At 44.2% G+C, this 22,092-nt stretch overlaps 1 protein-coding gene across 1 annotated transcript; it reads left to right on the top strand.

Moving 5' to 3' along the window:
- Positions 1-1,088: 1,088 nt before the first annotated feature.
- On the top strand, positions 1,089-9,359 carry PG986_014742 (polyketide synthase; the record flags this gene model as incomplete). Its single annotated transcript, XM_066850964.1, has 11 exons — positions 1,089-1,738; positions 1,861-2,131; positions 2,226-2,347; positions 2,428-2,621; positions 2,693-2,916; positions 2,984-3,219; positions 3,285-5,188; positions 5,266-6,471; positions 6,531-8,365; positions 8,448-8,624; positions 8,703-9,359. The coding sequence occupies 11 exons, from the start codon at positions 1,089-1,091 to the stop codon at positions 9,357-9,359; spliced, it is 7,476 nt and encodes a 2,491-aa protein (XP_066693202.1).
- Positions 9,360-22,092: the final 12,733 nt, after the last annotated feature.

Below are 22,092 nucleotides of genomic sequence, written 5' to 3'. Positions count from 1 at the left end.
GCCAAGATAGGATTTACTCCCTGGATGATGACTGCAGGCGGGCCAATGATCTGACCAGCTACTACAGTCCAACAAGCAGGCAAGTAAACAAACATAAATTCAACATGCAGACTTATCAACCTCGGCAAGGGTTGCGGTACTTCAAATTCGCCCGGCTTATACTCGCGAACTGCATGATGGGTGTCCTACTACACAACACACCTTCCAGAGAAAGAAAAGGTCCAAGGCTCCGGTCAGCGCGGTGTATACAGCTAAGCGACTGCAGTTGGCCATCTCGTATGTTAGACCATAAGAATCCCACGTTTCAGACCTCGAGCTGTCCCATTGGCTAGCTTTACCAGTGTATACTGACCCCATAGCTCCTCATATCTCCCCCTATAGTAGGCCCGCGGGTATCCCAGAGACTGTTCCAGGCGATGACTGCGTATATGGATGATGGAGACCAGCGGGAAGGTGTGTGCCAGGTGAGACGGGACTTCTGCACCTTGTGGCTTACTCAGATCATGACTGAGATGGAATAGGGGGGTGCTCCGGGAGGGTCGCTTACAGAGGATATGGTGAGAAGTTTGTTTATCAGCATCCATCCAGATGGAAAGTAATGCGCAGAAAGCAGAGGCTAGAACGGGAAGGATTCGGTGTGTGCTACCGTTCAGGACTGGCTTCGTTATCGATGATGTCTGATATGGGTGTCTGAGGGCTTTCACCCCATGGGGAGAGGGGGCGCTTGGATGGACAACATCGTTACGCGATACCAGTGAAGGGGGGTAGGGAAAAGATAGCAACGGATGTAGTGACAGAATTCCGAATAAGCGATTGCGATACTATTCAGCCTTTTGTGGAGGTGTATTTGTATCAGCTTAGGAGAGCATATAAAAAGGGGGCAGATGTAGAATCACGAGTCTTAAGTGTGTTTCGGACGAACTATGCTCATCCTCATCACGCAGGTCCTTGCAGTACTATTAAGCACCGTCCCTTTTTTGTTTCACTTGTATCCCCTTGATCACTAAACGTCACACATAGCCATCTCGGCTTACCATCTACTCTACCCTTTTGATACTTCCCCGTGATTCAACACCACAGCCACCATCATGGCCAACCAAGAACCCATTGCCATCTGCGGCATTTCCTATCGGGCCCCCGGCATCGGCCGCAAGGGCCTCTGGGACTACCTGGCCCAGGCCCGCTCGGCCTGGACGCGGGTGCCGGCGGACCGGTTCGAGGAGTCGGCCTACTTCCGCAAGGGCGGCGACCGGTCGGGCGTAATGAGCACGCAGGGCGCGCACTTCATCGACGAGCCCTACGGCTTCGACGCCGCCTTCTTCAACATGCGCGCCGAGGAGGCCAAGCACTCGGACCCGCAGCACCGGCTCATGCTCGAGGTCGCGCTCGAGGCTGCCGAGGACGCGGGGCTCGGCCTTCAGGACATTGCCGGCAAGAAGATCGGCGTCTTTGTCGGGTCCGGCCAGCACGAGTACGCTCAGCGGCTCGGTGATGATGAGCACGTCGTCCAGACCTTCTCGGGTACGGGAAATGCCGTCTGCATGGCTGCTAATCGCGTCTCCTACTTCTTCGACATTGACGGGCCCAGTGTCGTCTCTGACGCTGCCTGCGCCAGTAGCGTCTACGCGGCCCATGTGGCCGTCAATTCCTTGCGTAATGGCGAGTGTAATGCGGCGTTTGTGGGCACCGCATCGTTGAACTTGAGTCCGGCCGGCTGGCTCGTGCTTGAGAAGACAGGGTGAGTCCATGTTCCCCTCACAAAGATCGCATTATCATTCTATATCATAGGCCATAGCGGTCAAAACCTCATACCAAAGAAAGAAGGGCTACCGCTAACAGAATCTAATTACACCGATTCAGAGCTCTATCAGAACACGGCCGAAGCTATTCGTATGATTCGAAGGCTTCTGGATTCGGTCGGGGTGAAGGAGCAGCGTGTCTGTTCATCAAGCGTATGGAGGATGCCATCCGTGATGGTGATCCCATCCAAGCCGTGATCCGCGGGACGGCATGCAACCATAGCGGCAGGAGCGACGGCATCACCATGCCCAACGGGCTGGCCCAGCAGAAGTTGCTGTGGGCGGTACACAATGCGGCCGGGCTGGATCCGTCAGACACGCCGGTTATCGAAGTGAGTGTAGCCCCCACCCAGCATTAGCATCATTCTTCTTCTTCAACTTCCGGTACATGAGGTCGGATGCTGATTGTGACAACGCGACCAATAGGGCCATGGTACCGGCACAGGGGTCGGAGACCCCATCGAATCAGGGGCATTTACAGCAGTGCTTGGCAGAAACAGGACATCAGCAAACCCCTTACACCTTGGTTCTATAAAGTCTAACTTTGGGTGAGTGTGCCCATTTCAATGTCGAATCCCTGATATCATCTTCGAATACAAGCCATATGCTGACCCTCACGGGCTACCAGACATCTCGAAGGTGCCAGTGGAGCCCTTGCCATGGTCAAGGCCATCATGCAGGTCAAGAATGGCATCGTCCTACCGACTGCTGGCTTCGAGAACATCAACCCCAAGATCCAGGACCCGGAGAAGGTCCGGATCGCCCAGATGCCCCTTCCGTGGCCTGAGAACGAGCCTCGGAGATGCCTCATTACCAACTTCGGTAAGATCAACGTCCTATGCAAAGACTGTGTAGGCAATCGGCTGGGGTCACGGCTAACACTACTCGCTTAGGCTTCGGCGGCAGCAACTCGGCCATCATTATAGAGAAGGCACCCGAGCAGCCAGGGACGCTGAATGGAATCACGAATGGCCACAGCAACGGCGTGAACGGCCACAACAGCGTCGCTACAAATGGAACCAACGGCCACACCAATGGCACCAACGGCACCAATGGACATAGTAACGGCAGCGCAGTCCAGAGTCGACGACTCTTCACTTTCTCAGCCAAGACACAGGTGAGTACCTATACAAGGCAAGACTTGTAATCAATTGGACCGTAACTAACGACTCATGCTATTATAGAAAAGCTTGGATGCTTACTTGACGTCCTGGGATGATTACCTTGACGAAGCACCCGAGTCGCCCGACTTCTTCCGGGACCTCAGCTACACACTGGGGCAACGCCGCACTCATTTTCCCTACCGTGTTGCTGCGCCAGCAGACTCGGTAGAAGGCCTGCAGGAGGCTCTGTCTACACTGAAGCCGGTCCGAGTTAAAGATCGCATCTACAACTTCGTTTTCACCGGCCAGGGAGCACAGTAAGTGGCCCGTTTTCTAAGCCCCCGGAAGAACTTCCCGTTAGCTGACCGTGGCGATATCACAGATATGCCCGGATGGCCTTGGAGCTTAGGAGCTTCAAAGTCTTCGCGGAGGCCCTAGCAGAGGCCGAGTCGCACCTCCAGCAGTTGGGGTCACCGTGGTCCCTGCTCGAGGAGCTCAACAAGCCCGCAGAAGAGTCTCGCGTCAATGAAGCAGAGCTCAGCCAGCCGGCCTGCACATGCGTTCAGCTCGCGCTAGTGACGCTGCTTACCAGTTGGGGCATTGTACCAACAGCAGTCACCGGTCACTCCAGTGGAGAAATTGCGGCCGCCTTCGCCGCCGGCTTGGTGTCGTTCCAAGAGGCCGTTGCCGTAGCCTATTTCCGTGGTCAAGCTGCTGTTCGATTGTCCAGCCAGCAGAGTCCCGACCAGAAGGGCGGCATGTTGGCCCTCGGCGTGGGTGCCGAGGAAGCGACCAAGCTCATCGACGAGCACGGCGGCGGCTACGCGACAGTGGCAGCAGTCAACAGCTTCAACAGCGTGACGATCTCGGGTGACAAGCCAGTCATTGAGAAGGTCTTCAAGGCCGCCGAGGCGCAGGGAACCTTCGCCCGCAAGCTGAACGTGGAGATGGCCTACCACTCCCGGCACATGGAGCAAGTCGCCGGCTACTACCTCGACGCCATCACGCCTTACTGCGGTCAAGTCTCTCACGGAAAAGATGACGCTCAACGTCCGATTTTCGTTTCGTCCGTGACCGGCCAAGTCGAGGACTCGGTTGGCGCCTCGTACTGGATCAAGAACCTGGTTCGACCTGTCTTGTTTGCCAATGCTGTCCAGGGCATGTTGACGCTCTTCGAAGACAGCGACAACAAGCTGCTGAAGGCGATGCCCAAGGTCATACTCGAAGTCGGACCACATGCCGCCCTCAAGAACCCCATCAAGCAAACCGTCGAGATCGTCCAGGCCGAGAAGAACTGGGGCCCTGCCTCCTTCAGCTACGTGCCGACCCTCGTGCGCGGGACCGACGCGGAGCAAGCCGCGCTCGACCTCGCGGCGGCCCTCTACACCCTGGGCGCGCCGATCCAGCTCGGCGCCGTCAACCAGACGGGCCAGAAGAACGCACGGGTCCTGACCGAGCTGCCGTCGTACGCGTGGGACAAGACGCGGTACGAGCTGCGCCCGCGCGCGACGCACGAGAAGTTCTGCCCGGGCGAGGACTACCACCCGCTCATCGGGCGCAAGATGCCGAGCAGCGGCGGGCAGGAGCGCGCCTACAGGCAAGTCTTCACCCTCGACGAGATGCCGTGGATCCGCGACCACGTCGTCGGCGGCTCCACCATCTTCCCCATGACGGGCTACATGTCGTGCGCCATCGAGGCGGCGCGCCGGACCGTCAGCACCCAGGCCGAGGCGTTCCTCGTCACCGACTTCCACGTCTCCCGCAGTCTAGAGGTCCTCGAGGAGCAGACGGTCGACCTTGTGACCAAGCTGCGACCCGCCGCCCTCGGCGAGGGGGCCTTTTCGACCAAGGCCTGGTCGTTCGAGATCACCACGTGGGCCGAGAAGGACGGCTGGACTGTCCATTGCTGGGGCCAGATCGAGCCGGAGATGGCGGAGATGACGATGGACACGCCTACCCTCAAGAAGGGTATCCCGCTGGTCAACAACCTCGCCGCCCTCGACGAGAAGAACATCGAGGACGAGTACGCCAAGGCCGCAGTGAGAGCCACGCAGTACGGCCCCTCCTTCAAGAACAACATCAAATTCTACGAAGGAGACGGCTTTACCGTCCTGGAGCATCGGTTGAGAGATCTGGGCGAAGCGCGGACCGACCCTTTTGCTCGCGGGTCGCCGGTGAGCGTGGACCCACCCACCATCGACGGCTTCCTGCAGGGTGGTGGTCCCCTGCAGTACGATGAACAGGGCAGGAGACCGGCACAGATGCCCAACTACATCAGCCGCTTCCGTGTTTCCAACAAGATCCCATCAGAGCCCAACTCGCGCTTCGACGTCGTCATGCAAAAGCTGAGCTACGACGTCAAGGGGGCCGCTTGTACTGCAGCGTCGCCGTCTACCACCGCGCCGACAACGGCGACCTGACGCCGGTGTGCGAGTTCGAATCGTCCCGGTTCCGCAACATCGGCTCGGCCGAGGAGATCGCCGATCCGGCCGCCAATGTGCCCGACAACTGGGCGTGGGAGGTCCTGCCCAAGTTCGACTACCTGCCGGCGGACCAGCTGCGCAAGAAGGTGGCCGAGTCCGTCCCGGAGCTGGGCATCGAAGAAGACATCCGCCTCGAGAAGCTGGGACGGGCCGGTTGGTACTACATCGGCGAAGCGCTCAAGCAGACGGCTGGCGAGGACTACTCGAAGCTGCCGCACCACTATAACCGCTTCATCCACTGGGCCGCCCGGGCCTTCATCGAGTCCGGCCTGGAGTTTCCCGAGGAGCCGACCGAGCTGCTCAACGAGGTGCGAACGGCCGACGCGCAGGGCCTGCTGTGCTGCGCCATCGGCGAGAACCTCGTGGACATCCTCCACGGCGAGGTCGAGCCCCTGGAGATCATGCTGACGGACAACCGGCTCACCAAGAACTATGAGAACGGGACCAACAACTACCTTAGCGCAGTCCTGGGCTACTACGCCGAGATGCTGGCGGACCTGGAGCCCAACCAGCGCATCCTGGAGATCGGGGCCGGGACCGCCGGCTCCACCCTCCCCATCCTCGAGGGTCTTTCCAAGGACCGCGACGAGCCGGGCTTCATGAGCTACACCTTCACCGACGTGTCGACGGGCTTCTTCGAGGGCGCGCGCACCAAGCTGGAGAAGTGGACGCAGCGCATCACCTACAAGAAGCTCGACATCACCGAGGACCCCGTCGCGCAAGGCTTCGCCCTCGAAGAGTTCGACGTCGTGGTCGCGGCCAACGTTCTGCACGCGACGCCCGACATGATCAGCACCATCGCCAACGTGCGGAGCCTGCTCAAGCCCGGCGGCAAGCTCCTCCTGCTCGAGGGGAACGTGCACAACAGCATGCTGCTGCCCTTCACCCTCATGCCCGGCTGGTGGCTCTCGGAGGACAAGTACCGCGAGCACGGCGACGGGCCCATGATGACCACCTCCGTCTGGAACCAGCTGCTGCTCGACAGCGGCTTTTCGGGCGTCGATACCACCATCCCGAGTAGCTGGCACGCGGATGTGCCGCTGATGAGCGTCATCTCCTCGACGCGCATCGGCAAGCAGGACGAGAGTCACGATCTTATTATCAGCGGCCCATTCGTCCATGACGTCGAGGTCGAGTTCGCCCAGGGGTGGCCGACCTCGTCTCGAAGCAATTGGGCTGCACGGTCGATGTGAGGCCCATTGCCGAGATCGATGTTGACGATTCACCCTACTACATCTTCATCGACTCCCTCAAGGAGAGCATCATGCAAAACATGACGCGCGAAAAGTTCGAGCACCTGCAGAACCTAATCCTCCACAACACGGGTCTGCTGTACATCACCCCCGAAGGCGCCAACCCCGACGCGAACATGATCCTCGGTATGCTCCGGACGGTGCGTATGGAGTCGGACCCCAAGAACCTGACCCTGCTCCAAGACGTCCCGAGCACGCCCGCCGGGGCTTTGGCCATCCTCAAGGTGGCCGAGCGCCTCCGCGACCCCGAGGTGACGCGCCACCAGGACCAGGACCTGGTCTGGAAGGACGGCTCGATCCACTTCCCGCGCATGCTGCAGCTGAAAGACGTCAAGGAGCAGTTCGCCGTCGAGCAGAACATCGCCTTCCTCAAGAACCAGAACCTCTGGGGCAAGCCCGGCGACCGCGCGCTCGAGATGACCATCGACGTCGCCGGCAGCCCCGACACGCTCTACTTCCGCCGCACCGAGGTGGGCGAGAAGCCGCTGGGTGATGACGAGGTCATCGTCCGGGTTGAGGCGGCGGGCCTCAGCCACCGCGATCTCGAGGTCGTCTTGGGCGCCGTCCCGTGGGCCCCGCCCGGATTCGACGGGTGCGGCAAGGTCATCAAGACCGGGGCGCGCGTCTCGCACGTGCGCGAGGGCGACGATGTGTTTTTCCTCTCGCTCGAGTCCAGTGCGCTGGCGACGTACAAGCAGCTTCCCTCGTGGCAGATCGCCAGGATCCCCGAGGCCATCAGCATCACCAACGCCGCGACCATGCCGCTCGCCTACTCGCTCGCCGTCCTGGCCCTCATCCACACCGCGCGGACCCGGAAGGGCGAGACGGTACTGGTGCACGCCGCCACGGGCGCGGTCGGCCAAGCCTGCATCACGCTGGCGCAGCACCTCGGTGCCACCGTCTTCGCGACGGCCGGGACCGAGTCCAAGCGCGAGTTCCTGCACACCAGCTACGGGATCCCCAAGGAGCGCATCTTCTCGAGCCGCACGCCCGCCTTCCGCGACAGCATCATGGCGGCCACGGGCGGGCGGGGCATCGACGTCCTCGTCAACTCGCTGAGCGGCGAGCTGCTGACCGAGACGTGGGCGCTCGCGGCGCCGTACGCCCGCTTCGTCGAGGTCGGCAACAAGGATACCTTCCTCAACAACAGTCTGCCGATGCGCCCCTTCAACAGCGGCGTGACCTTCGCCGGGATCGACCTGCGCGACCTGCACAAGCACCGCCCGGACGACGTCCGCGACGTCTTCGCCGAGGTCGTGCGACTGGTGCGGAGCGGCGTCGCCCGCCCGATCGGGCCCGTGACCGAGTTCCCCGTCTCGAAGCTCTCGTCGGCCCTCAAGAAGCTCAAATCCAGCGAACACAGCGGCAAGATCGTCGTGACGCTGGGGCCGGACGAGAGCTTCGTGGCCGAGACGCCGCTGCGGCCATCCACCGTCACCATGAACCACCACGCCACCTACGTCGTCACCGGTGGGACTCGCGGTATTGGGCTGGAGCTAGCCTATTGGCTCATTGAGCACGGGGCGCGCTACATCGTCGTGCTGGGCCGGAGCGGCGCCAAGGGTGAAGACGTGCAGAAGCTCTTGGCTAAGTACGCAGATACGGACGTTACGATCCGAGCTCTCGCCTGCAACGTCGGCAAGCGCGAGGAGCTTGCCCAAGTCATGGAGTCGATCTCGGACCTTCCTCCCGTCAAGGGCGTGGTGCATAGCGCCCTTCTTCTCAGTGTAAGTCTCGTCCTCAGCCGGGCATCATGTGGTGCGGTTTATCATTCCAGGACCACACTAACAATATCTGCCTTACCAACAGGACAAACTCTTTGTGAACGCCACCTACGAAGACTGGGAGATCAACACCACCCCCAGGGTACACGGTGCATGGAACCTCCATGAGCTCATGCCAGCTGACCTCGACTTCTTCATTGCTCTCTCTTCGTTCAGTGGTGACACTGGAAACATTGGACAAGCCATCTACGCCGGCACAGCTGTAAGCACCTCCTACCCCCTATCATTCGATGCTCGGGGAAGTGGGATGACTGGACCAAGCTAACACACAATGCTTCAGGGTTTCTACGACGCCTTTGCCAAGTACCGAAACAAGCAAGGCCAGTACACCGTCTCCATCGCGCTACCCGTCGTCCTCGACGTGGGCTACGTGGTGGAGCACAACATCACGGAGCTGCTCAAGATGGCACTGGGCGCGTCCCTGACCATGGCCGACATCCGAGCCCTGTTCAAGTGCGCCGTAGCGGGCTCGCTCGAAAAGCCGACCCCTTACGTCCAGGCCTCCGGGCGCGCCACCGCGTTCAAGGTGTACGTCGACGGGCAGGCCGTCTCCAACGGTTCGTGGAAGTACTTCCACCCGGTGCACACCAAGGAGCGGCTGGCAGAGGCCGCCGCGCTGAAGAGCCGGGCCGCCGAATCCAACGCTGCGACAGGCGGCGGTGGCGAGGCGACCTCGTGGACCGCGGCCGACGACCCGGAGCAGGGGCTGACCGAGGCCCTCATCACCAAGGTCGCGGCCATGACCATGATGGAGCGCGAGGAGGTCCTGGCCGACGCGCCGCTCGACTCGTACAACTTGGACTCGCTGGTCTCGGTGGAGCTGCGCAACTGGATTCGGAGGGAGACGACGGTCGAGTTGACGCTGAGTGCTATTATGCATGCGGATAGTCTGCGGGCTCTGGCCGCTGGGATTCTGGCTCAGAGAAATGCGGAATGAGGCATTGAGAGAAGAGTACACCTTTGTTTTGATCGCTACTCTATAGGCCGTGGTTAGATCTCGTATCGTATAGTTCAAGGGCGGAAATATCGTTTCAGTTAACAACGTTTTCTTCTATCGCTAAGATGCAACCCCTACTGGCTGCCCCCCTTCACTGACCCCCCCTAAAATAGATGTAAAAATCAACAACAACAGCAATAGATAGGTCAATTGAGCAATATACACTGTATTTTAAGGTCTGTTTCGGCTCGTGCGCACTATAATAGAGTCACCCTCACTACCAGCTCGATTTGCATTAATTTCCATTACCTTACCGGCGCCCCTTTTCGGCCTTTTCCTTGGCCTTCCTTCTCTGATGTCCTTTTGAACCTCCCTAATGTTTACTATATAAACAAAGCCCTTATTGGGGTCCTTATCGACCTTCCTTCTTTTTTAAGCCCTTGTTTTCTCTAGATCTGCCTCTAGACCGGCCTTTTCCTGCTCTAATCGGCCGATCCGAGCCGTTAAATTATTAATACTCTTATCGAGCTTTTTTTTATAGTAACTTTTTAGTTAAATCACCGGTAGTAACCTTTATATTAAGTATTGTAGCCCTTAGATTTTTAACCTGCCGGCTGTTTTTCGGCGTCTCGATTTTTTTAGCCTTCGGTTTAGCCGGCTGGCGCGTATTCTCGGCGATAATGGCCTCGTCGATAACTCGTACTATGTTAAAACGCCGGAGCCTGTTATTTATCGGCTTTTCGATATTAAAGGGGTAAATACTAATTATTATTTATTTATTAGCGATAACTTTAAGGGTAAAAGCTATTTTACGTGTTTTAACTTAGGCTTAAAAAATCCCCCTTTTTAACGTAGCTATTATTAGTAATAATGTATACTAAGTCGAGCTTTTTTTAAAACCTCTTTTTTAAGACTTTAAAATAGTTAATATTTAAGGGCTAGAGTATATAGGAATTATATAATAGTAAGTAAAGGAGCTATACCTTAGCTTTTAACGCCGCTAATATAAAATTATTATCGATATAATTTCTATATTTATTAAAAATTAAGAGCCTTTATTAATTAAAATTATTAAGCTTCGTTAAGGGGATAAAAATCTTTTTTAACTATTTTAAGGCTATAGGATTAAAAGTTTATTTTTTTAGTAACGTTTTAAAAGCTTAACGTAATTCACGGTTTAATTAAATATACGGTTTAATTAAACACTTTTTTTTAATTCCGTATAACTTATATTTTATGCTTTATACTTTTATTACCTACGATAATAAATTAATAAAAAGAGAACGATATATAATTAACGCTTTAAGCGTTTTAAAAAAACTTTAAATTACGCGTACAAGCCGTAACGCGAATATATAATATTCCCTATATAACCTTATATTATCGGCGTCGCGGTGATATTTTATAACGAAATACGTAATCGTTAACGTAAAAGTTTACGAATTCCGAAAAGCAATTAATCGTAACGTGGTTTACCACTACGCGACGCATATCACTTGGCGACGCACCTCAATTCAATTCCAATACAATTAAACTTCAACGCGTAATACCTCCACAACCATAATGCCTAATCAATCCCAAGAAGATCGGATAGTTTTAGCAATTCAAGCGACACGAAACGGACCGAATCAAATAAGCCAAAGAGCAGCAGCAAAAGCTTACAACATACCCGAATCAACTTTACGCCATCGAATCCACGGCCGAACTTCAGAACGCGAAATCCGACCGAAACGACGTAAAATAAATCCAACTGAAGAGGAGGTACTTCGCAAGCATATAATTGATCTGGATATCCGAGGGATGCCTCCCGATCTCGCTGGTGTAGAAGATATGGCTAATCTCCTTACCGCGTCGCGCGGCGGCGACCGCGTCGGCAAGCACTGGGTCAGGCGCTTTATCGACCGCAACCCGGACCTGAAGACCAAAATGAATCGTCGGTACGATTACCAGAGGGCTCTTTGCGAGGATTCTAAAGTTATTTCTGCCTGGTTTGCGCTGGTCGCGAATATAAAGGCGAAATACGGGATCGTCGACGAAGACATCTGGAATTTCGACGAGACCGGCTTCATGATGGGCATGATCGGGTCAACACTCGTCGTAACACGCGCCGAGCGGCGTGGAAAGGCGAAGTCGGTCCAGCCTGGTAATCGGGAATGGTCAACGGCGATTGAATGCATTAATTCGCAGGGCTGGTGCATTCCGCCGTTCTTGATCGTTCAAGGCCAATATCACCTCGCGAACTGGTCCCGCGAAACCGATTTACCGGGCGACTGGGTGATCAAGCCGACTTCCAATGGCTGGACCAACAACGAGACAGGCCTAGACTGGATCAAACACTTCGATAAACATACCAGATCGCAGACGAAGGGTCGCTACCGCCTCCTGATTCTCGACGGCCACGAGAGCCACATTTCGGCCGAATTCGAGGCATACTGCCAGGACAACGATATTATCACTATTAGTATGCCTCCCCATTCATCGCACTTGCTCCAACCTCTCGATATAGCACTTTATTCGCCTTTAAAACGTGCTTATTCGAAAGAAATCGAGCTATTTATCAAGGCTTCTATAAACCATATTACCAAGCTCGAGTTCTTTATCGCCTTTAAAGCCGCGCATTTTACTGTTTTTACGGAAGCCAACATCAAATCTGGATTCAGCGCATCTGGTTTAGTACCTCATAACCCTGACGAGGTAATTAGCAAGCTGAATGTGCGTCTCCGGACGCCTACACCTAACCCATCCCGTCCAGGGACGGCCAGTACCTACGACCCTCAAACGCCGTCCAACCCCAACAAACAACTAAGCACTCTACTTATATCAAAAAGAGGGTGTCTACCCATCAAGGAAGCTCTCCGACGCCGATTTTAGATGCGGTAGACCAGATGGCGAAGGGTATGACCAAAATGGCCCATGAAATGACCCTTATGCGCGATAGGATGCATATGCTGGAGGAGGCTAATTTGGCACTTTCTAAGCGCCGGAGAGCCAAAAAGTCGCGAGTCCAGCTTGGAGGAGCCCTTACTATTGAGGAATCTCAGCAGCTACAGGACGAGAAGGCAAAAGGGAAGCGTTCAGCGCCCGATGAAGGTGAAAATGGGGGTTCGTCGAAGCGGAGGGCGACCGGTGGAAGGCGCTGTGGTGTTTGCGGCGAGACAGGTCATAATGCGCGAACATGTGAAAAGGATATAGAATCAAGCGAGGAATCGGATAGCGAGTAGTTTTAATTGATTTTAAGCGTTGTGGTTGAATTAATTTATGTAAAAGGGTTGAGAAGTGGAAAAGGTGCGTCGCCAAGTGATATGCGTCGCGTAGTGGTAAACCACGTTATAATATATAATTAATTTAAATTCGTAATCGTTTTCGCCTCGAATAAGTAATATTAAAAATATAGCGAATCGATTATTTAATTTATACGACGCGGGATGCGTTAGCGTTAATTAAGCTTTTAATTTCGTACGACGATAATTAAATTTCCGGATACGTTTTAACCGAAAAATCGATTATTAAAGAGTTTTTTACGAAAATCCCGACGCGTATCGCGCGTAATTTATTTTCGTACGGAATACAATTAATAAATATTTAATTTAAAAAAAGATATATATAATTTTAACGAGACCGGGTTTTTTATAGGTTAAATCTCGTTCGAAATAATCGTAATCACCTTCGATCGACGCGAAAGGCCTAGGGTAATATAATAAAAAAACCGGGAATAAGTTATAATAATATAAGGCGTCGAATTATACGGTTACGCTATCCCTTCGTATATTATTTTTATTAAGAAAACGCACTTTTTTTCTTAGTACGAAAATAGCCTATTATAGTCACGCAATCAGGTCTTTATAAAGCGGGGCTATAAATAGGTCCTGAAATAAATAGAATTTGCAACGAAGAGGAAAGGAAAGAGAAAATCGAGCTAGGGCCGATGCGGCAGATCGGTTTTAACAATAAGGTGGTGGGGCTAGTGTAGGGTTTCTATACTAATTAGCGCACAGGTTAACGCATTATATTATTACCCCCCTTTTCGTAAAAAAGCGGCGCCTCGACGGCTTTAAAAGGGATTTAAACGAAGGTGCTTTTTAATTAGAGCAGGGATTTTTTATTATAATGTATTTAGTTTTTCGCCTCGTTAATTAACGGATTTTTTTCGATATTAGTAACTCGTTATTTAAATAATTTTTATCGAAGCGGTCCTTTTTAACCGTAAGTTTTTATTACGTTAATCGTATCGGGGGGCCGGCTTTATCGAGGTTTTAACGATAAAAATCCTTTAATTTATCCGGAATATTTTTAAAGTTAAAGGCCGGGTATTAAATATTATTATTTTCTTAATTAACTTAATTCGCCTTATATTACAATTTATAATAATAGGTTCGAGATGCTTTAATTCTAAGTATTTTATATTCCGAGCTCTTAAATTCGTTAAGGTTTACGATTTTACTAGCCGGGCGCCCCGGAGCCTATCTAAGCAACGGGTTATCGAGGTCTTTAAAAAGTCGATTAATATAATAAATCCTGTTTCTTTATAAATTAAAAATATCCAGTTTATAAATATAATTATCGCGGGATAAAATACGAAAGGATTATTAAGTATAAAAAAAAGTTAACTTATCGCCGGGTTAATCCGTCCCTAAACCGGCGATCCTTTTAATATAAACCCGGTCGCTTACGTCGAAATCCGGTTTTTTTCGGTGTTTATTTACTTATTTTTTTTATCTTTTTTTAAAAAGTTAATATTACTCGCTACGCGGTTTTAATATATTTTTTAATAGTTTATATATTTTATTAAGCTTAGGTTCGACTTAATTTCTCGTTAAAAGGAAGTCTTTTTTAAGTTTTAAGTTCTCTTTTTTTAATCGAAATAGCTCTAGGGCTTAAAACCCCGTTCTATTTCGAAGGGGGATATTTTTTTAAGGGAGTTATACGAGATTATAGCCTAAACGTAGTTTAAAACGGGTAACGTATTAACCTAATTATTTTAATAATAAGTTAAGAATAGTCGTAATTATTAGTTTATATATTTATTTATAATTTCTATTTAACCGGTTATATTATAATATATCGTAAAGGCGAACGTTTATTTAATACCTAATATTTAATAAATCTCTTTTATAAAGGAGGCCGTAAATTAGGTGCTTTTATCGCTAATTACGGTTCGTAGTAATCCGAACACTCGAAACGGCTTTTAATAATAAAGCTAGGCGGTTTTTTTCGCGTTTACGTTTTTATTATAAAGGGAGGTTTAATTATATTTTATTAAGTAATCGACGACCGTTATTATTATATCGTAGTCCGTTTTTTTATCCGGGGGTTTATAACTTTGAAGTTTATTACTACGTTTTATTACGATTAGTTAAATACCGAGAGTAATTAAAGTTTCCCTTGTATTTTTATACATAAGATTTTAATTAGCCTGTATATATAATTAATAACGAATACGTTATAATCGTTTATTAATCCTAGCTATTAATAGTTTTAAAAAACTAGCTTTTTAATCTTAATTATTTTTAAATAAGTAATCGTTATTCGGTAATAAATATTTTCGATAATCCTCGTTTAAAGGTTATTTTTTAATAAAACCGCTAGTTTTCCTTTATAAACTAATAGTTTATTAATTAATATAAAGTCTTTATAACTTATATACGCTTTTTCGCGTAAAACTTCGAGGTTTTTCGATTATCGATTAACGTCGAGTAGGGTATTTAAAAGGGATATTTTTAATAAATCGGGGGGCAAGATATTATCCCTTAATAATATAATTTTAATATCGGCGGCTTTAAGGCTAAATTTTAATAGCGGGCTTAAGCGTTTAAAAATAGTTTAGTGTTTTTCGCTTTCCTTCTTAGTTTTAAAAGTTTTTAATTCCTCCGCTTTTCGAAATAACGCGTTTACGACGATGTTATTTTTTCCGGGCCGGTAAATAATAATAAAGTTATACTGGGTTAAAATTTCGGTTTAGCGGATTTATTAAAAATTGAAATATTATTTAATATTAAAATATTTAAGCGCGTAATAATCGGTAATAATAGTAAACGGTTTAAAGCGTTAAAGCTCGATTAATTTTACGCGTTAATAATATAAACTTCGAATTATAATAAGTAACTTTTTATTATAAATAAAGTAATTAAACTCTAGTTTTTAAAGGGATTCCGAGAAATACCCGACTAGGTGTTATTTCGTATCGTTCTACTTTTAAAAAAAGACGCTAGTAATAATATAATCGAACGAGTCGGTTTCGAGCTTCGTTTTCTTTTCGTAATCGAAATACGAAAAAACTAGTACTTATAATAAAATATTTTTTAATTCGTTAAAAATAGCTTACTATTTAATTCTTTAAATTTATAATTAATCCGATTTCGTTAATATTATTAACGGTTTAATGATTTTATTATAATCCTTAACGAACTTATAATAAAAATTATAAAATCTAAGGAACGATTATATTACCTTTATATTTATCGGTAGAGATTAATCCTTTACCGCGGAAATTTTATTAAGGTTTACGGCGATACTATCGGTTTTAATAATAAAGCCGAGGTATTTAGTTTTTATTACGTTAAATTCGCACTTTTTAAGGTTAGTTTAAAGGCCGGCTTCTAATAGTTTCTAAAGAACCTTTCTTATATACTCTTCGTATTAAAGAGGATCTTTAAAATAAATAAGGATATTATCGATATAAATATAATAAAAGTCATTAAATTATTCCCGTAATAAGTTATTAATAAATCTCTAAAAAGTAAATAGTCTATTAATTAGCCCGAATAAGAGGACTTTATATTTATACGCTTCGTATCGGGTTTAAAAAATCGTTAAGTTTTTATCTTTCTCTTTTAAGCGGACTTTATAAAAGGCCTACCGGATATTAATTTTAATATAAATTTTTATTTTAATTATTTTATTAAGAGTTTCCTCGATTAATAATAACGAATATCGGTCTTTTCGCGTAATAGCGTTTAATTTCCGGAAGTTTATATAAGAACGAAGTCCGCCGTCGCTTTTAAAAGCTATAAATACTAGAGCCGTTTAGGGGGCGTCGTTCGATATAATAAAGCTTTTTTAAAGGTTTTTCGAGATATATTTTCGGGTTATAATAAGCTTTTTAGGAATATTTTATAGAGTAAGCTATAGCTTAAATTATTTAGTTTTATACTATCTATTAATTCGATTTTATAGTTTATTAATCCGCGGTATTTAATTAATTTATCGGACTATGCCTTACTAAATATATAATAAAAATCCTTATATATTTTAAGTATTATTTCTTTTACTTTTTAGCGTAGCTTATTTTCGTTCTCGGGCAAAGAGTTATCTCGGAAAGTCTCCTTTTTTTAAATAAACTTATCGATTTAGTAAAGGGTAACTTTATAAATTTAACATAAGTCGTTCTTTTTTATACTCCGATAAAAACTTAAAGCGTTTAAAATTACTATATCGGGTATTCGTTAACGGTATTAGCCTATAGCGTCGCGGGCGAGGCGATAAAGTCCGCGCTTATTTTTTTAATCGTAATAAGGCGTATATTTTAATGTCCGTTCGCGATTATTACCGAGTTATTTTAGTTCCCGTAGTTTATTATTAAAATTACGCTATATTTTAATTATTTTTTTATTTAATCGGTAAATAATACGCGAATAGATTTTTAAGATTTAAATTTCTTCCTTTATAGCGGGGGGGACTAAGAGTATTAAATAACCGCGTACCTTCCCTTTATATAAAACGGGCTTTTAATTAAAAAAAATCGGCCGTTTTATTCCCGTTTATCCTTTTTAATTTAAGCTTCTAAAGCCTTATTCCTAGTATCCGTATTTTTTTAATAGCTCGGATATTATAATAATATACTTACCTCGTTCACCGGTATATTCGTATTTTTAATAGGGTTTTAATTATTAAGGTAGTTTAAGTAGCGAGTCCTTAGGCAAATAACGATATCGTGTTCCTCGAATCATTTTTGTCTAATAATAAGGTTATATCCTATATTAATTACTACGAAAAGGATTAGCCCGGTGTTTTAATAGTAAATTTATAAGTTAACGAATATTATTACGTTAAGGAATTAAAAAAGTTTATTATTAAAACTCTTAATTTCGTAGGGTTAAAAAGCGGTTACTCGCCTTATATTTAATTATTTAATTACTTTACCCGTAAAATTTACGCTTATAAATAAATAACCGGATACTCCCGTATTAACGAACATTACAGTAATAAATAACGATAATTTATTACTATTTATAATATATTTAAAGGTTAAAGAAAGTCTTTTAATTAGTTTCTATAGAAAGTCGAATAATATCGTTATTAAATTATTTTTAACGGTAATTAATATTTATCCTAAGAGGGAGTCTTTATTCCTTAAAATTAATTTTTTAATTCCTCTAGCTCGATGAGGGTTTAATTAAGTTTACGGTTATTAAAGGGGAGGTTAAGTAACGCTCTTCCGTATTTTTAATAAATCTCGTTAATATCGATAAGTTTACGTTCTCCGGCATTATATTATTTTAAGGGGTAGTTAGTTTTCCGATAGCTAGTTTAATAATAATTAAAGTATTATCCTTCCTTTATTAGCTTTTAAGTTTTTTTTAACGGTAATAAAAAGAGGGTAAGTTTTAATTAAAGAGATACTTACCTACGGGGTGGGCTTAATAAAAGCAGGGGTTTTAAAAGTACTAGCTTTATCGTTTTTATTACGGGAATTATTTTTACCCGTTTACGAGGAGAAGGGTTTATTAAATCGCTTTTTTTTCGTTCGCGTTTATAAAGCTTTAAATTATTTATTTATAATACTTAACGTAAACGTTAAAATTAATAGTTTCGTCGAAATATATCGTAATAGTAATAATTATAACGCGGGGTATAAGTTTATCGTGGAAGCTTTCTTTTTAAAAAGTATAGGGGAGTTTTTTTTCTCCGGTTAATTTAACGAAATCGGAAAGGAACTTTTAGTAACCGGCTAAAGAAGTTATTTTTAGTTAATCGTATTCTTTTTTACCTTTTCGCGAAAAGTATAGTCGAAATATCGCTTTTAAAAGTAATCGAGGAGCTCGTTAATAGTAATAATATAATTAAGGTAGTAATCTCGGAGGAAAAGTAAAAGTTTACGAATAATATCGCTTTTTACGTAGTTACGAATAGCGCTAAATACTTAATTATCGGAAAAAAATAATCGGTATTTTTAGTTCGTATATTTTTAATTTAATAGAATTAAACTTTAAAAAAACCTTTATCCTTATTTTTATTACTATAGAAGTTATTAACCTTAACTTTACGATTTTTTTATAGCGAGTGCCTTTATTATTAATAGTCGTGAAAGGAGTATTATTACGTTTATTTATAATTAATCGAGTAACGGCGGTTTAAGCGTTATATAATTATTTTAATTAGTTCGTTAATTCGATATTAGCCTTTATAAGGTCGGTGGTTAAGTCGTTTATAATTATTTTTACCTATTTTTAAGTAATAACGGCTTTATTATAAGCCTTAGTTAATTTTTTAAGGTAATTTTTAACGAGTCGAGTTTATTATTTAATCCGTTAATTTTAAGCTGCTCTTTTATTAAGTTCTCGCCTTTATAAATATTATAGTAATCGAAAAAAAGAGCGAAGCTAAGTATTTAGTTTAAATAGCGGTTAATTTTAATTAAGAGTTTACTTAGCGGGCCTTAACGTAAAAGTTAAATATTTATACCGTATAGGTATAATTTAATAAGAATATAAAGCGTATTTCTTAAAATAGTTCGTTCGGGTTATTATATATTTTTTTAAACTCGTTAAAGGTAATAAGTTTACTTTTAAAAGGTTATTTAGCTTTTTCGATTTTAATTTACGGGGCGAAAGGGAAGGTAGCTTTATTACCGTCGCGAGTGTATCGATTAAATAAGGCGTTTAACCGAGCTTAAAGGTCGTTACCGTTTAAGTCGTTAATTATAATATTATATCGTAAAGATTAGGCCTCCTTTTATAATCGTTCGAAGTCGGTGAGGGTGTAAAAACCCTATCCGTTTTTTACGTTATCGGGGTTATTTTAAGCGGTCTGTATTTATTCGACCTTTAAATTAATTAATAGGCTGTATCGGTTTAAGGATCGGCAGAAAAGGCGAGTTAACTTCTTATCGGATTTTTTAAGTGTCACGGGTAGTAATTAAATATTAAAATAGGTAGGGCGACGTTAGTTTTATTATTACAGTTTCTTAAGTATCGGTAATTATATAACGAAAACGTAATTCGAAGAGTTACGAAATAAAGGATCGAGAGTAAAGGTTTTCGAAAAAGGGCGCTCTTTGAACGTTCGTATATAGCGTTAAATATAATAGTTAACCCGTTAAGGGCCGAGGGTTTATTTTAATATTTAAAGCTGTAATAATACCCCTTTTTTTTAAAACGAAATACCGTTAACGCGAAATAATAGGGTAAAATTTAAACGGTTTAGCCGGTTTAAATAATATAATACTTAATTAGTTTAAATAAGTAATTTTTAGCGTAATTTTTAGTTAAGCGGTAAATTCTTTAATTTAATTTAAGTAGGTTTAAGTTTATTCGAATAACGGCGATAATAATTCGTTACGATCTCGGTATAATTTTTTAAATATACGGCAGGTTTTTTAATCGGTTTATTATATCTTATTTATTTAACGGTATATTTTAAGCGAAAACGGTTATCGCGGCCTCGGCGGTCTTAACGGGAGTTTAGGATCTCTTTAATATTCTATTTTTCGATACCCTTTACCTCTACAGATAAGGGAGGGTTTTATCGTTATTTAAGTAAAGGGTTCTCGGTAACGAGCTTTAATAGGTTAACGTAAAATACGGGGTAAATTTTTATCGAAATAGGTAGTTTTAAACGGTACGCGTATAAACTAATAACCTTTTTAATCGTGAATAGCCCCAAGTTTTTCTAATCTAATTTTTTTATAAACGGAGCGTTTATATATTATAAGTATTAAACTATACTTTTTAATTAATTAAAAATCGGCGGGCAGGTTTACGCTTATAGTTTACGTATTTTTCTTATCGGTTTTAAGCTAAACGAATTTCGGCTTAAAAATATTTATATATTTCTTTTATTCGGCGAGCGAGGTTTTTAACGTTTTTCGCGGCGATTTTATTATTCGGTACGGTAAATTTAAAATTAAAACGCGGATAAAACCCGTAATTCGCGAAAAAGGGCGTTATACTTATATTTTCGCTAATTATATTATTAATCGCGAACTCGGTTAACGGTAATTATTTTACGTAGTCGTTTTATAAATATAATACCTAGCTTTATAAGTATTATTTTAAAAACGCGTTAACGATTTTTATTTACTTATTAGTTTTAAAGTAATAAATAATAAATAGGCGGGATTTTATTCCTAAACGGCGGATTAAATATTTCTAGAAATTGGAAACGAATTAGGGGCCTCGGTCCGATACAATCGTTTTTAGGAGTCCGTAAAGCTTTTATATATATTTCGTGTATAAACGGGCGATTTTTTCGGAATTATAGGTACCTTTATAATATATAAAGTGTTTTATTTTAATTAAACGGTTAATTATAATTAGAATAGCGTCGTAGTTTTCGTTTTTCGGTAAGTAAATAATAAAGTTTATCGATAAATTTTATTAAACTTTTTAAGGGATAAAGAAAAGTCTTAATATTTTTTAGCGGGGCTCGCGAGAATTAATAATTTTTTTATAAGTATAATAGTTTTTAATTTAAGTTTTAATATATATTAATATATTAAGCTAATAATAGTTTCGAAATAACGCTTTATAAGTATATAAACGTTTTATATATCCGGTTACGGGGAAAACGTAATATATTTTTAAAAAGTTTTACGTATAATTTCGATAAATTAAGGATATATAGTTTTCTTCGATAAAATAAGTATTAATCCTTTATTTCGTACTCGATTAAAAAAATCCGCGGGTAACGGGTTTTTTCGGTTTTTAAGGCGTTAATAATAAATAAAAATTCTTTATTTTTTAAGTAGCCTTCGTTAAAAAGAAATTATAGTTAAGCCGGGACGGTCGGGATAAGTGTTTCTTTTTCCGGGGGCGGTTTAAAAGCGGCGAAGTCGGCTAAGTCGATATCGTCGGTAAACTCGGTATTAACGGTAGGTTTATTAACGGGTAAAACTATTTAAAACTTAGTTTAGGATCGAGTAATCGAAAATAAGCTTAAAAAGTTAAAAAATCGGCGAAACGAACATATTTATATAAATAAACTAGCGGTTATCCGGGGTTAAAAATGTTTTATTCGTAGTCGAAAAGGTATTCGAAATTAACGCGCTTTAATACTATTTAATTTTAATATTTTAAGCGTTTATCCCCCTTTTTTAATAAATTTTTTAACCTTTTAATTAAAACGTTAAGCTTAATTCTTTACTTTTTTAAACGATACGTAATCTTAAAATTAAAACGTAATAAAAATTCGGATTATCGAGCTTATTTTTAGTTTAATAATTTCGTTATCGTAAAGTATTTTAAATTTTTATAATCCGTAATTACTTTAATCGAGAAAACGGCGCTTTTTAATTCGGGCCGCTATTTTTCGAAATAGTAAATAATAACTAATAGTTTTTTATTATAAATTTCGTAGTTATATTTCGTTATAAAGTATTTTTTCGAATAAAACGTTACCGGCCGTAATATCCCTTTTATCGTTATATTATAATAATACTCCGGCTAATATAAAATCGAACGCGTCGGTTTTTAAAACGACCTTTTTATCCTAATTAAATAGTATTAATACCGGCGCC

Source organism: Apiospora aurea, assembly GCF_038362705.1.
Source record: "Apiospora aurea strain CBS 24483 chromosome Unknown utg000010l_segment0_segment0, whole genome shotgun sequence".
Classification (NCBI taxonomy): domain Eukaryota; kingdom Fungi; phylum Ascomycota; class Sordariomycetes; order Amphisphaeriales; family Apiosporaceae; genus Apiospora; species Apiospora aurea.
This window is presented reverse-complemented; position numbering and strand designations above follow the sequence as displayed.